Source organism: Falco rusticolus, chromosome 3, assembly GCF_015220075.1.
Source record: "Falco rusticolus isolate bFalRus1 chromosome 3, bFalRus1.pri, whole genome shotgun sequence".
NCBI classification, from domain to species: domain Eukaryota; kingdom Metazoa; phylum Chordata; class Aves; order Falconiformes; family Falconidae; genus Falco; species Falco rusticolus.
This window is the reverse complement of record NC_051189.1, coordinates 119,157,799-119,173,753: the sequence shown is the minus strand read 5'-3', so window position 1 is coordinate 119,173,753 and position 15,955 is coordinate 119,157,799. Positions and strand designations below refer to the sequence as shown.

Here is a 15,955-nt window from a genome sequence, read left to right as displayed (position 1 = left end):
TCTGCTAAGCATCTCTTGAACCTTCCTGCAACTGTCTAGATATGCATTAGGACAGAAGGCACAAGTCCAGATGTGATGGTATCACACATTTTAAGGAAAAGATACTTTCTCAGAACACAAAAATACGAGACATTTTAGCCAAGTCTCCATTTCTTAGAGATGCTGCAGAAAATTGTTGCTGTGCCTCGCTTCTAAACGAGGATCGGATCAAAACACAGCCATGTTTTGTTTGCAAAAGACTGACAGACTGTATTTTCGGAGTAACAACCAAACCATTCCACATTGTTTGAAGGTCACTTCATTGTGTCAAGCTGACACAAAACTAAAATGGCAGACATTGCTCAGAGATTTTTATTAGTAAGTTATTAGGCACTTAATCAGAAAGTATGAATAATGAAATAAACTATATTTCATATAAGTTCAGTAGACCTATTAACAATAAATCAATGTAAACAGTTCTGTCTGCATCCAAAAACTCTGGACTGCAGCTTACTTACTTCAGACTGTATGACTCTTATCAAGAAAAATAAATGCTGTAGTGTCTTGGCAATGATGCCAAACTGACGACATCTCTCCAAAAAGGAATCTAAAGAAGGATCTATTCTTCTCTGCAGTTTGCTCCAGAAAAGCGTCAATTCCCTGCAAAGAGTTGAAAGCTGAATGTAAAAAAAAATGCAGATATACACAATTTGTCCACAGTCTACACACTTTAGTTCAGAGTTGACCACAACAATTTAAGTGTTATTAAAAAACAGAATACACTTCAATTGGGTCTTGATCTCAGAGAGATGCTGAAGAGAACTGTGCCTTACTCCTACACAAGCATCAGATCAAAACACAGTGTGTCTCCTGTTATTTAATGGGGAAAGACACTGGCAACAGGATTAATCTCGCTTACTGCAGGCATCTATGGCTTAGCTGCATAGACTGCCTTTCTAGACAAGAAAGGCACCACCCCACCTTAGAGCCTTAACTTTTCACACAAAAGTTTAAAATAGGTAAGATGAACCATAATGTAAAGTAGCCACTTCTCTCCCACTAGGCAAGTAGCTTAGATGTTGACATCTACATTTAAATGATGTAACTGCCACTCACTGCTTTAGAAGATTTAGAAGATGACAGTATTTTATCTCTCCTTGGAGAATAAAGCAATCAGCTAGCTCAGAACTACTGCCCAGAGCAGTATTACTTCAATAAAGTTCCAAGCACGACAGATACCTCCAGTCTTAAAAGTAGCATTACATATTATTTTACAATTATCAGCAACAATCATTGCAAAATCTCCAGTTTTGGTGAGGAATAACATATATAAACCCAAAGTTTGCTTTCATCTTCAGCCGTGAGTTACAGGACCTGAAAGTTTCATTGAAATTCTAACTAGTTTCAGTTCAGTCTTTGTACTGCAAGCAAAAAAAATTGCCCACAGTTGTCACAAAAGAAATAAATGTTATTCTGTAAAAATAAATGCCTCATTGGTGAAGTCTGTTCTCCAGTCCCAATAGTACAAAAGTCTCAGCTACAGGTGAAGGTGAAGTTCAACTCTCTTCATTTCCACCCTAGGGATACAGCTTTTAGACAGAACTGCTTAACAAGTCTCCTTGGACAACAGCAAATCATGTAGTTCACCCTGGAAGAACGTTAGTTGTTGTTGGGTTTTTTTTTTTTGGTTGGTTTTGTTTTTTCTTTAAAAAGAGAACAGGGGATGGACTTCAGCCTTGTATCTCTTTGGACATGGCTCTAATCTAATCTGTAATGACATTTTGGTAGTGAAAAACAGCAAGCCCCTAGAACTTCCAAGTGTGCTGGACTCTGCTGCCTTGAGTCTTCCACAAGTTCGTTTCCCTCTACAAGGCATGCTTTTGCTTAAAAAGACATTTCTAGCCTGAAACAGAAGCAACATGCAAATACTTCTGGCCTTTTTGTACAGCGGATCAGACCAGGGTGAACTGCATCAACCTGCTGACACTTCAGTGCTGTGAAAACTTTCCTTAACGGCTTTAAAATGTGGAGTAGATGAACATGCCACAGCTGACCAAGTCCCAGTTCCCAAGATAAACTCCAGACGTTTGGTAACATCAAGCCTCATGTAGAACATTCAGCCATGCCTTGAAAGCTGAAACTACAAATTCATTTTTTAAGGGGCAGAAAATAGCTTCCCTACTTCGGCTCTAGCAGTTTGCCACTGCTGAAACAGAGATGCAAAAAAGTTTTGGATCTCCAGCTAGTTATGAGGGCAGAGATGTTTTACAGTGGCTATTTGGCCAAGATCTAGTACTACAATTCCCAGAGTTACAGAAACTGCAAAAATATATGAAGAACTATAAGGCGGCTTTTAGGAGCAGGGGGGTGGGGTAGGCAGGGAGAGAAAAAGTTAAAGGATGCTGCCTCTGCACATTGGTACTACTTACATCTCTACAGAGGAAGGGGAAAAAAAAGGTATCACACTATCATGGGTCTAAGTACTCAAGAGGGAGGAACTTAACTACAACCACAAAGCTTAGGAGTTTAATATCAACCAAGACAGCACTGATCCACTACTCAGAGCTACTATATCGCTGAAGCATTACTATTAATGCCAACAATATGAGTACTGTCTCATTTTTCAACAATTTAAACATTACTTTTGTCTAGCTGCTCTATTACTGTAGCAAGATGAATCCTTATTTATTTTTTTCACAAGTTATCTAGAAAGTGCTTCAGTCTGACGCGCTTCTCAAGTTAAAGATACATCCACTTTCTCTACATATTTTTGTACCATATATTACTCAACTCACTTGCACTGAAGCCAGTGAGGAACAGTTAGGAGTAGCAGTAATACTTATTACTTACCAAGAGCAATACACATTTGCTGTTTGAAGCTGATGAGTAAGGTATGTTGTACAAAGAATAAATGCAGTGTTTTCTTGTCCCTCAGATTCCAGATTACATATGATGTCCAGTACTTCTTTGCAATCTACCTTTGCAATCTTAAAGAAAGAAAAGAAAATTAAAAGAAAAGGCACTTTACGGTCAGAGCGTTTACAGAAGAAATGCTTGTTTACTGTATTCAAAGGAAATGGTCTCACAAACACGTAACAAAACACTAAGTCTCCTTTTAATACCCAGAGCTCATACCACACCTTTCAGCTACAGAACGGCACAAGAAGTTCACGTATGTTAGTTCTGATCCCTTCTCAGTATTAGTTTTCTCTGGGACCATCTTCCATTTTGGGCAGCTCAGCAAAATACTTACATACAGGGAACAGTATATCTAAAACTTCCCAATCCTCCTCTGCACTTGAAGGCACCCGTTTTCTTTCTTTTTGAAAACTGAAACCCAGGTCCAAAAAGATCAAGAGATGTGAAAAAGCCAGTGTCTTGTCCTTTTTGTCCGTACGTGCCGATTCTGAACAATCACACTCCAAAACATGATGTTAAAAATAGAAGTGGTTAGAGAAGAGAGAAATCCCATGGAAGCTCTGAAAAGCGTACTTAAAGGTAGTACCTCGTCATGTATCAAACCAGGGCACTAGCTTGGTTATAAGTCAAGTATTTTAGACCACAACAGTAACTACGAAGTGCCTTTCATATTAAGCCAACGCTGGTTTCAATACATGTTTTCCACTGGATCTATTCCACCTCACAGAACAGATTGCACTGAAGCAACATCTACTTTAATCAAGCTGTTGCTACTATAAACAATTCAAGCCTCTTATTAATCATGAAAAATAATGATCCAGAAAGAACAAAGGGAAGTTAAAATATACCAAACTCATTTTCACAGCCATCTCATCCAGCAGGAAGAGCAGAAGCAGGTATATTACCCCAGTTTTCTATACAGGCCTGACATGCTTTTTTGCAATAGTACAAGCATTTTATTAACTACTTGTTAACTACTGTGCTGGAGAACCTCTTTAATTAGCATTCTAATTGATTCAATAAAATCGACAAATTCAAGCCAAACATTGGAATCAGTAAGCCAGACAGCAATTCTTTATTCTGTTACTTTCCATGTCTCTCGCTGAGCAGCAGCATTTCTTGTGAACAAATAATTTCATAGTCACATTGTTACATGTGTGTCTTAGGATCAATCCAAGGTACCAGAAATGCAAGAGGTTTAATTAGGTGCTTAGCATAATTTGATTCGATTAATCAATCTGTGTTCTCGCTTTGATACTTGACTGGCAAGTAAAGACTTTTTTGAGTATCCAGGTAAAAGACACAGCTACACCGTAACTCTTACATGAAACTAAAAACTGAACACAGTCTAATGTGATTCCTCTGCCACTCATCGTTAGCAGCCAACCCCACCAAAGCACATGTTGCAAGTTACCCACATAACCCCAACGCCTCCAGTACGATCCTGCCTGCAGTGAGCTGTTAAACGCATTCACTGCTCCTACAGCAAACTGAAGAGACAGTCTGAGGCTACACCTATCCAAATATTTATTTTTCAAAAGAAATGTTTTTAAAGGAATGCTTTTAAATAGTTTACATGTGTAACAAGAACACTCCAAACAAGTCTGCCACTCACTCAGGAAGCACAGACATCAGTTGCATTTGTGGGGTTTTTAATAGATATGTGAAGCTCCCCCAGTTTATCAGAGTCTTACTCAAAATGTTCAAGTCTCACATTTAAAACTGCACCAAACCCCCACAACTCTAAGGAGAACAGTGAGACTGATAAAGTAACAGATGATGTGTGAGATCAAGAGGCAGAGGCAAGAGCCCTATGACTGCTGTTATGACTGCAACGTGTTAACACAAATTATTACTATGTTACTGTAAAATGAAGACTAACTAGTTTGAGTTCTGGAGCAACAACTCTAAAGGGGGTTTTGTCTGTTTTGTGGGTTTGGTTTTTTTTAAACTTCTCTTTACTAAGTCAGAACAACTAGAAGACCAGTAACTGCTCTAGTACTAGTATTTGAGTCAGAAAAGACAGATTTTCAATCATATTCCCCTTGTAAGGTGGATGATTTATTTATAGAAATTCTACTTCAATCATAAATTACTAATTATTATTACTTAAATTTAAATAGTTTAATTTACATCGTTCAATGGAAATAAAGCCAGTTACAAGCTTTATTTAAGCTTTCAAACACATCTAAAAACTTGAATGCAAGCATAGAATACGTACTCATCTACACCAGCAGTTCATACAAATGTTCTTTCCTACTGCAGCCTGCAACAGATCATCTCTTTTCACAACTCTGCTGCAACAGTTTCACTCTTCAGCCTCAGTTCTTAGTACTGCAGAAATAAATTTTCAAATGCTTGATATGTTAAAAAGGGACTATGGATTACTAACCTCCTTAATGGAGTCTTCATTAGGCAGCATAGAACACACACATGTGATGTAGGCTTGGCGAAAAGATGAAACATTTGCAATTTCTGGAGAATCTGCACACAATTTTGACAAGAAAGTAGCTTGCGGGATGCAGTTTGACTTCATCAAATGTTTTATTCGCATCTGCAGAAAGGAAGGCCCTTCTCGTGTAATCAATTTGTTAGCTATGGAAAGAAAAAAAAAAATCTTTGTGAATACACCGATTTACAGCTGACAACTGAAACTGGCTCGCTGTATAAATCAAAGTGACAGCAATGAACAGAATATCTTCTCCCGAACAAATTCAGACCACCTATGTAGAGAGAGAATGCTGGGGTACAGAAGACAGACACCCCCTCCCCAACCAAAAGCTAGCATCCAGTAAGGAAGTATGCCACAGCAGCGGCTAAAGGACACCGATCAGACCATACAGTGTTTTGAACAAGTTACCAGTAGTTTAGATGACATTCAAGATCTTCAGCTTTTAATTGTAGCTTCATATTCCAAAGAACCAAAAATATTTCAAACAAAGCATTATGTACTTTTCAACTGGAGATTTTTCTACCCAAGTTGTTAAAGGTCTTTTCCAAACTAAATGATTCTATAATGCAAAATATACAAAATGAAGTTGAAATTGAAAATGTTGTCTTTGCGGGACTTTGGAAGAATTGTGTTTAATACATGCTAGGCTTAAGTTCTAGATCTACCAAATAAAGCTAATCATTATAAAACTTGATCAACTAATTCAACAGTAAAAATGTAATTTCAGCTTATTTTTGTAAACAGTTAAAATTCACTTCATCAGATTAAAAACTTGGCAGATTTTGTTTGATTCTCTTCCCAGGTACTTAACAGAACCACGGAATTATCTCAAGTTGGAAGGGACCTATAAGGACAACTGACCCCAGCTCCCTGCTATCCGCAGGATACCCAAAACTAAACCGTGTGCCTAAAAGCATCATCCAGACGCTCCCTGAACTCTGACAGGCTTGGTGCTGCGACGACTGCCCTGGGGAGCCTGTTCCAGAGACTGCCCACCCTCTCGGTGAAGAGCTGTCTCCAGGTGTCCAGTTCCGAACGTCCTCATCTCCTTTCCTTGTGTCCTGTCGCTGGTCACCAGAGATCAGCCCCTCCCCACCGCTGCCCACCTTGAGGGAGGTGCGGCCCTCCAGGAGCTCACCCTTCAGACTCTCCTGCAAGCTGAACAACGCAAGCCACCTCAGCTGCTCCTCCTGAGCCTTGCCCTCAAGGGCTTTCATCATCCTGGTCGCCCTCCCCGGGACACACCTAACAGACCAGCGTCCTTACACTGAGGTGCCCAAACCTGCGCACAGCTCCAGCTGGGGCCATGCCAGCACAGCGCGGGGTGGCTGATGGGCGAGCTGTGCTCTGCTCGCTGCACCCCAGGGCATGGCGGACCCCTTTGGCTGCCAGGGCACGTTGCTGACTTGTATCCAATTCGCCATCAACCCCAGCCCCCAGAGCTCTTCCCATGGGGCTGCTCTCCAGACTCTCGTCCCCAGGTACGCACATATAACCAGGATTACCCCGTTGCAGGTGGAGAACCTGGCACTCGCTCTTGTTGAATTTGAGAAGGTTGGCTATTGCCCGGCTCTCTAGTCTACCCAGATCTCTCTGTAAGGCCTCTCTACCCCCGAGGGAGGCCACAGCTGCTCCTAGCGCAGTATCATCAGCAAACTTACTTCACGTACATTCGACTTCTGCACCCAGATAATTTATAAAAACATGAATGAGCACGGGCCATAAAACTCAGCCCTGGAGAACCCTACTGGTGAGTGCCTGCCAGCCTGATGTGAACTCATTTACTATAACTCTTTGAGCCCAACCCATCAGCTAATTGCTCATCCAATTATCATGGACTCGTCTAGCTGTACGCTGGACACTTTATCCACGGGGATACTGTGAGAGACAGCTTCAAAAGCTTTACTAAAGTACACGCACTTTGCCTTGGCTGATGAAATAGTATCTTCAAGACAGCTACGGTGCTACTTCCAGCTTAACGAACACCTACAGAAAGGCTTGATATTAGTCTCCAGATTGTACATATTTCCGAAGACCCTTGAGAATTAAGGAGTTGTCACTACATTCCTACACTGCACGCAATAATACACATCAACCAAGGAACAAACTGTCTGCTGATTTATAGAAGAAATTATGGAAATGCCTGAAACGTTCTGAATAACAACTTAGTGGAAGAGCCATAGCATAAAAATATTTTCACTATGTTAGTATCTTATTATTACTGTGTGAGATGGGTAGCTAAGAAACCAGGAGGATGTAAATTTCTGAAAGAGGGGATTGTACATAATACAAACCGAGAAATTCTCATGCTTTCTGCCCTTAAATTATGTCCAAACAAAAAAAGAACACATTCTAACAGACACGAGACTGGCTGGCAGAAGGCTTACAATGTGCACCTAAACAGAAAACTCATTTCAGGGGCCAAGTACATACTACATGCTTATAGTGAGACTTACCAGTATTCTGCAGAAGTTTCATTAGTGGACCATTAGAGATAATTTTAAGATTCATGTCTCTGGTAATGGTTTCCGTTTTTCACAGGAAAAACCTCTGAGCAGTAAACTCTTGACATAGCTGACACTGACATTTCACATTAAAGTGACTTCAACGAAGAAGGTAAAAAAAGCTGGCTGGCAAAGAGATAGTCTGCAGTAAGACCTCCAGTTGCTAGGAAACAAGCCTCCTCTCTTCCTTAAAAATTACATCTGTATATAACACCGTGCTCGAAAATTTATCAAAAATAACAGTGCTTCAGTGTCCATCCTACTTGTAGATGTAGAAGACTGCTACCCCAACAAGGTGGCCAAGAGGTCAGCGTAAGGAAGAACCCTACGAAGGCTTTCTTACTCAGCATCAGGATAAAGTCATCCACCCAGGTGAAACACGCTATTGGTGTGCATGTCATTAATAGATTTTAGCACCCACAAGCATACAAAGCAGCTCTGTAGTCCCTGCTTCTACAGCTCCTGGCTCACAGAATAATTTTTTTTTTTTTTGAACAGGCCCGTAAGAATAACAGAAGTAGTGCTGGGAATAAATAAGATACTCTATTTACCTGCTCTAAGAATGATCTAGATTCCTCTTGTTTCTTATTGCACAGCTAGACATGCACCCAGCAATTGCTCAAATGGAGTTTTCAGCGGCGTGTCGGAGCCAGCTAGTCAAGACATGGGGAGTGTTTTAAGAGTATGTGCAGCGAGTCAGACAAATTTGATGTTTTCAGGTCAACAGTCACACATTTATCTTTAAGCACAGCTGAGAGAAACTTGCCAACGATACAGGAGGGACTCACTGCTGGTATGGACAAGAGGGTCTCACCTTGCTGCGATCTCTGGGAGTGGGCAGTAAACACGCACCCCCTCCTCCCCCAGGGGTGGAAGGTCTGTGCCCCGGGGCAGATTCCTCCACACCAAAGTGAGCGTGTATGGAACCATGCAAGGGAGGCAAACGACCCGAGCTCCTCTGTCACCCAGATGTAAGTGATGAGGGTAGGAGTAACAGTCAGATACCCGACTAGCGATTTATTTCTGTCTTAGCACTCAGTTTTCCTCTGAAGCGTCTATTCTTTTCCAGCAGCCTGCCTGCTACAACTTCCCTTTCCCTGAAAAGGGAACAAAACCCCATTTTGCTGCCTGTTGCTCAGAAGGGTTGTTTTCCCCTCAGAGAGCCTAACTTTGCACTCAATCCTAGATCCGTTACGTTTCCAAACATGTCCATGAACAGGTTTTCTCCTTCCTTTTCTTCCTAGGACCTCCTGCTGTTGTCTGTTCTGTCCCAGTATTCTACCAAACATCTCAGTACTAAACCATCTGGCCATAAAAATCAACGCAAAGACATGTTGAAACCCTCCCCTCCTCCAAAGCCTTTATAATAGTAACGGGTCAGTGCAGCTTCAAACCCCACACATACCATGGGCTCTCTTATCCTTGCTCTTTGGTCCCGGGATAAGAGATCCCCCTCTCACCCAAAAATTCATCTCATACTGCAAGTGTTTAAGTTATACCACAATATTGTATAACAGCCTTTATAAAGCACGGATGGCACTAATACATGAAAACACTGCGATCAGTATGAGAAATGTTCGAGAGAAAGAGCATCTTGGGTGAGCATTTCCATTGAAAGTACCCCTGAAACAGAACAACAACGTGCTAAAGTGCAGTACAGCATGTTAACTACACACAAGTGACACTGAAGGCTGTACATTTTACAATAGCAGTGTGGTGGAGAGTTCTCCCGGCTTTCCTACAAGTCAACTCATGTCAACAGAGATATACCAAGATGTTGGCATTGATCTGCTGCACACAGCAAAAACGCTCACCCTAACCTCTTTGTTCTTCCTGCATGACACTACTTGTTAAACAAACAAAATATTTTTAAATCAGAGAATTAAAGCTAGCTTCCTTAGGCATAGAAGAATGTCAGAGGTCAAGGTTGCTGAACAGCATCTATTATGTTCACTTTGGGATGCTCATAAAATTTAGTCATTTCAAAGGTGTAAGCAACAGTGATTTTTTTTTTTTTTTGTGTGTGGCCCCTTTCTCCAGCAAATATTCATGCCCAAAGTAAACATCTTGAGCCAGCTGACAGTACAAAACAGCAACAACCACCCTAGACACATGGCAGGTTTATTTATTAACAGCATAGAAGCAGCAGACAGAACCTAAGCTGCTATGAAACTTTTGCTGAAAGAAATTTGGTAAGCCATATTTACAGTTGATGTCAGTTCTTTTTCAGGGCCAGTACATTAAAAAAAAGTAATTAAAAACCCCTTTAATCAAGAGAGACAAGAACATGTCACATTTTCACCATCTTTGATTCAAGTAAGCATCTGATGATCATTAACAGGCACTACCAGTTCACAAAACCAAGCTGGGCACACTGGGCTGCTCTCACATCTGGTTTACCAGTGGCCCACAACAGCAAAAACCAAGAATGCTTTTCAGACACACCCCACAAAGCCCAAAAGCACGAAATACAAGCAATTTAAAGAAACTAAGTTTTAGGTGACTGAAATAGCACCCATTTACAACAACACTTCAGAAGACAATCTGTGAAACTGTTGTACTGAAGGATAAAATGGCAGTTTCACCAAAACAACTGAAAAACAGTTGTGCTAGAGCTTTCTGCAGCCCTTACTCAAGGTGCCTAACAGCAGAACTGCCATCCCTGCTGGGACCTGTGGGAAGTGCATTTTGATTCCTGCTGTTTCTGTCAAATGGAGCCTGGTAGTCAGAAAAGAGATCAAAGTAGTGGTACAAGTAAGAGAAGGAAGACAAATGTGATAACTAATCAGTGACTTGAGATCTCCTATTATAGCTACAAGCATTTACGTAATATGATTCTGAAGGTAAGAAAGCATTAATTTAATGCAGTAGACATCCAGAGATAGTTGCTTAATTCCAGCTCCAACCACGTTCTGCACAAGGCCAAAAGATTAATTCCAGCTCCCCAGATAGGCCAAACGATACTACAGCAGCATCTGACTTCCTAGCACAGAGAAAAGGAGGGACTGAACAAAGATGTGGAAGTAAACCAATACCCACAAGATTTTTACTTACCATAATACATGGTACGATACACCTTCATGAATCATTTTTTTCAGCAGTAACTTCTGTAGTCACAGAATTACACTTTGATGATGTCATGAAGATAAACTAAGATAAACATTAGCAGCACAATTTAGGAGTCAAAAGATTTTCCATGCCAGAATTTGTTGCATAAAGAGCAAGATTTCTTTAAGCTCTCATTTTGCCTTGCACCAGAGTGTAGAGTATACAAATCTGGTGCATTCACCTTGCATTTTGAGAAAAGAGCAAGGTTTATGTACACCCTCAATCTACTTCTCTCTTCCTGTAACATTTTAGAGTTTTGTGACTCACAGTGACTCATCATATGCATTATTTTGACTTCTCTGGAGTCTGTATACTCCAGATATACTCTGTGGAGTATACATACAATTACAGGACACTGAATCCTATGCCCTGTGATGTCTTTCCCAGCCTTACGTTCTCACCTACAATCCCCTGCAAATCTTCAATACCTGTTCAGCATGCTCTTATCCTCCCAAGAGGCTAATAAGAACAAAACCAACCAAATAAAAACCCCTCCATCCTCTGTCATGTAAGGGCACGGAATTATTTAACTACTGAAACACTACCTCACAGTATTGGTAGATATTAAATATCCCCACTCCCCCTCTCGCTATTTTCCCATTTCCATTACTAATAATGCTACTACTTTAACCTGCCACTTTCACAGTATTTGCTGCAAACCAGAACAGCGGGAACAGAACATTGACATGGTGCTCTCACTGTCCCAGATGTTGACACATACCACATGAGCTCTATCACTGCTTACTGTTCCCTGCACTGTCAGTTGAAAGCACTCAACCAATACCTAAAACTTCTTGCTTGGGTGCTAAGATGTCACATGCACATAGCCTGGAAAGCTCTTAGAAAAATCTTTCAGATATGTCTAAGCAACTACGTTGCATATCAACAGGCCACAGGGATGACACTTTTCTCAGTTTATCTGCTCTTAGATACCCCGAAAGCAAGCAAAAAAAATCAAAGCAAGATTTCCAGAACTGCCATGAAAGCAACACACTGTAAAAAGCCACGTTTTAGGCAGATACTTGGTGTCTTAGAACCGCCCTTCATTTAAAATGTCTAACTCTTTACCTTATGATTTACTTCAGAAACGTTCCTTTGACAGACCGGTCTAACAAGGGATTCCAAAGTCACAGTCAGACCATTTAAGTATGCCTGCGGATTACTCCAGCCTATATGAGAATGCACTTGTTCAGTTACAGAATTCCCAGAAGAGCTCCAATGCATGTCCCGTTGCCTCTGCTTGCATCTCATGAAAGGCCCACTGGTGAAGACCACTCTTTCGGGCATGTATTCAGATCTAGCTAAACAGATAAATATGTACTAAATAAAGAACACCAAGAAATCAATAGTTTCAAAGTTGCCGAGTGACCTCAGAAATGCTCAGCCCCATCCAACATGGCCAGAGATGTGTCAACCAATCAGTTTGCCAGGAGAAACTTCAACCCAAACTAAAAGCCAAAGGACTGAACGAACCAGTTCTATCCCATTACTGCTGAAGCCAAGAGGTAGTCTGAACCACGTCAAGGTCCTGTGCAGGAACAAAGAAGCGTAGCAGCATTTAGTAGGATAGCCACTGGTAAAATCAGCCACGTGTGTAAGAAGCAAATTAATCTATTAGAATCCACACAGATACGTAGGAGGAAATCACTCCTACTGGAATTCACACCAGTCCTCCGCAACAGTTCTCCTGCCGCAGCTAAAGGGATTTTGCATAGCTAGCTAACCATTAGCCCGCACCAGTACACCGCCCTCCGAGTAAGGGATTCTTCAATGGCTGGAGGTTTTCATTAACATGGACCAACTTCGAAATGCAAGTTCTTTTGAGTAGAAATACACTAAGAGCAGTAACTGTGCAACTGCATGGCCTAACAATACTATAAATGAAAGACTCCAAGACAGGATGTTAGTATGGAATGCAATTCTTTTCAAGACACACTGGAGATGGCATTAAATGCTGTCTGGAGTTCAAATGTTTCTGCCATACTACTGAATACCTGAAGCAAAGACTGCAGTCCAGCCATGGCTGCTTTTTTTTTTTTAATGCTTACTAGCACAGGGAAGCAACACATCTTCTCAATAACCTTAACATGTTTCTCAGTTATGTAGCAAAATGTACTAACTTAACTCAGAGAGGCTACACAACACCAGAAAGGAGGAGTCTGCTATGGAAGAAAGCTTGACTTAAAATCCCTTTTTGTGCTCCTGTAATTTTTAAGAAAATATCTTAAGCTTCTCTTCCCCTCAACATTATTTTTAACTTTGGATTACTACTGAGGCAAACTGCGGCCTTGTGTACTGTTAATGGAACAAGTTAAAAGAAATACCAGCAAGTACTTAATGGTATCACCAATAGATATGAAAAAATTTCAGAGAGTAAAAAAAAAAAAGTATATAAAGAACTCCTTTTCCTCACCTCATATTCTCTGATTCACGATCTTATTTTCATAGCCTAAACTCAATGAGCTTCCCAGCCCAGAGCCTAATAAAAGAAAATGTCCACACTCATGTTTCCCCTCCACGTGCATTTTACACCTCTGAAATGTTGGACATACACAATTCTTCCCTGTCTCAAGGGAGCAAAATTTCTGTATTTTTATGAGGGAAAAATAAATGATTATTTATAAAAATGGAATTTCAAGATGTTCAAACCAATGGATAGTACAGCCCAAGCAGAGATGCATTAGCAAGGACACATTATCCACAGTGTCAGTGAGACAGTTTCATAACAAATATTGTTCAGCAACATATGAATACTATTGTACAACGCAATTTAAAATACAACTCTCTTCTGACTTCAAAACATTAGTTCCCTACCAAAACTTCACCAAGTAACTCCTTAATAACCACGTATCATCTCTAAAATCACTTTCTTACCTTCCTCAGTTTCTACTGGTTGCTGGGATAGAATTTTAATAAGAACTGGATTTTTCCATACTCCTTCCCTTGTGATATCCACCAGTATTTGGAGATTGTTATTCCCAAATTCCAGTAAAGCATCATGTGAATCCTACAAATTGCAAAAAAAAGGTCATTAAAAGTCTTCGCTAAATATTAAACCAATGTAATTTTGTATTACCTGTCCTAGTATTTGACTGTATTCTACTAGTTTCACACCATTCTAAGTCATTCATGTTTTAACATGTTTGCACTGGGATTTTAGAGTACATCCTTTCACTTCTCTAATTCTACAGCAAAACTTCCCAATTTCAAAGTACCGAAAGTTAACTGAAATGGCCTAACTCAAACAGCCCATCTGTAGTCCTAACTCTTTTGCGATTTTTACATTTCTCCAGGCACACATGTACATAAATTATATTATATTATATATAAATAATATGACAGAAATTATTGTATAAAAGACAAAGGATGATTTTGTATCAAAGCATTCAGTGCCATTTAAGAAAACAGAATGAAGACTAAATAGTTTTCAAAATGAGTAACAAAATGCCAAGAGTGTAAAATTTTACATTTAGGGTTAATGGCAGTGAGATGATCCGGCAACTCCCATTTCTGAGAACTATTAAAGGCGTCACTCACTAGTCTGAGGGAAGGGGGGGGGGAACATCCTTAAACTACATGAGCAGCAGCACAGCGGGAAAGGCTCAGAAACAACCCTCATCTACCAAAAGGGCGAGGCTGGGGTCATATGAAGATGCAGGTTTCCTGGTGGTCAGAGATGCAAGAAGTCTCAGGGAACTTAAGAAAGAGAGAGCAGCACGCAACACACAGCAGAGACTGCTGCACACTACTCACAATCCAGACCAAACCGGATTATAAATCATTTCCTTTAAGATGAAAACATCCTCCTACTGGATACAGATACAAAATTTCCTTAGAAGCCAATACATGTCCAGTGCATTTCCTTGGAGATTCAGGGATCTCCAGCACTGAAGTTTTGAAGCTGTGAAGGCTGACCCAGATACCCTCCTCACTGCACAGGCCTCCCGCTGAAGTTCATCCACCAAACCTGTATAAATAGCAAAATACTCTGAGTGACCCAGGCCCTACTGCTTTTATTTCTGGAAATCTGAGGAGGGAAGGGAGGGGGGTGGGGGTGGGGGGGGTGGGAAAGTAATGTTACACATGGAAAGAAGCCTGAAGTCTAACACAGAAGAAAAAGCAACTGGAAACAGATTCCAGCACTTAATGTCCCCCGCAGGAAAACCAATCTGGGGTGACTTGCACTGAAAAAACCTAAAATATCATCATGCAGAATTTTCTAACACTAACAAACTGAAGCCAACTAACTGTAGGCAATTTGTAGCTACACGTTCAGTAAAAATATCTTAAACTTAAGAATGAGTTTGATACGTGACAAGATCCCCTAGTTCTAGTGAGCCGTTTTAGGTGGGCAGTACTTTTAACACTATTATTAACCTCAGGTTTGCTTTCAATGGCCTCTGATGTGTCCTCTATATACACCGGAATCAATTCAGTGTTCTGATTTATCGAATTAAATAGGGCTAATATTATGACCACTGAGAACACCACAGTAACCGAAGAGCCCTGTAGAATGGGCTGTCAAAAGATGGCAATAACCTGCACGCCACAGTGCCACGCAGAAGACATGGCTTTCAAATTCCCGAGTTTCCTTCTATAACCAACTGACTCTGCTACGAAAAAACCCCAAGACTTTCTCATCTACCGTACACAGTAGAAGGCATCTTTGCATTTAATGATTAGACCCTTTAATAAATAATTTGACTTACGCGCTACGCATTTTTTTCAATACAGTATGTTGCCAGAGCATCGTCTCCCATACTAACATTATAGCTTTAACCTGTACCAGTCTCAAGCAATAATCAGATCATAGATCAGGTCAAAGACTAAGTCCAAAAAGCCATCAGCATTTAACAGCTTATGACTTCAAATATCACATGGGAGACTGAACTCAGTGAGCTTTACCGAGCTACAGAGCTGTGAGAAGGCATTCAGCACATGTTAAGCCTTGGAAGGAGGTGGAACTAACCAGCAAAGCCCTTCCCATCAGCCT

The 15,955-nt window shown here is 40.7% G+C and overlaps 1 protein-coding gene across 4 annotated transcripts in view; it reads right to left on the bottom strand.

The window, feature by feature from the left end:
• RLF (RLF zinc finger) overlaps positions 1–15,955 on the bottom strand; it is a 42,913-nt gene that overhangs the window by 8,205 nt on the left and 18,753 nt on the right. For 2 of the 4 annotated variants that reach the window (XM_037381416.1, XM_037381418.1), the window contains 4 exons: positions 13,837–13,969; positions 5,291–5,493; positions 2,830–2,966; positions 498–639 (listed from right to left, as the gene is read on the bottom strand). In XM_037381416.1, coding sequence (XP_037237313.1) covers positions 498–639; positions 2,830–2,966; positions 5,291–5,493; positions 13,837–13,969 — 615 coding nt within the window. Of the gene's footprint in view, positions 1–497; positions 640–2,829; positions 2,967–5,290; positions 5,494–7,806; positions 8,189–13,836; positions 13,970–15,955 lie in introns of those variants that run through there. The other 2 variants (XM_037381419.1, XM_037381420.1) reach the window with 2 other exon arrangements.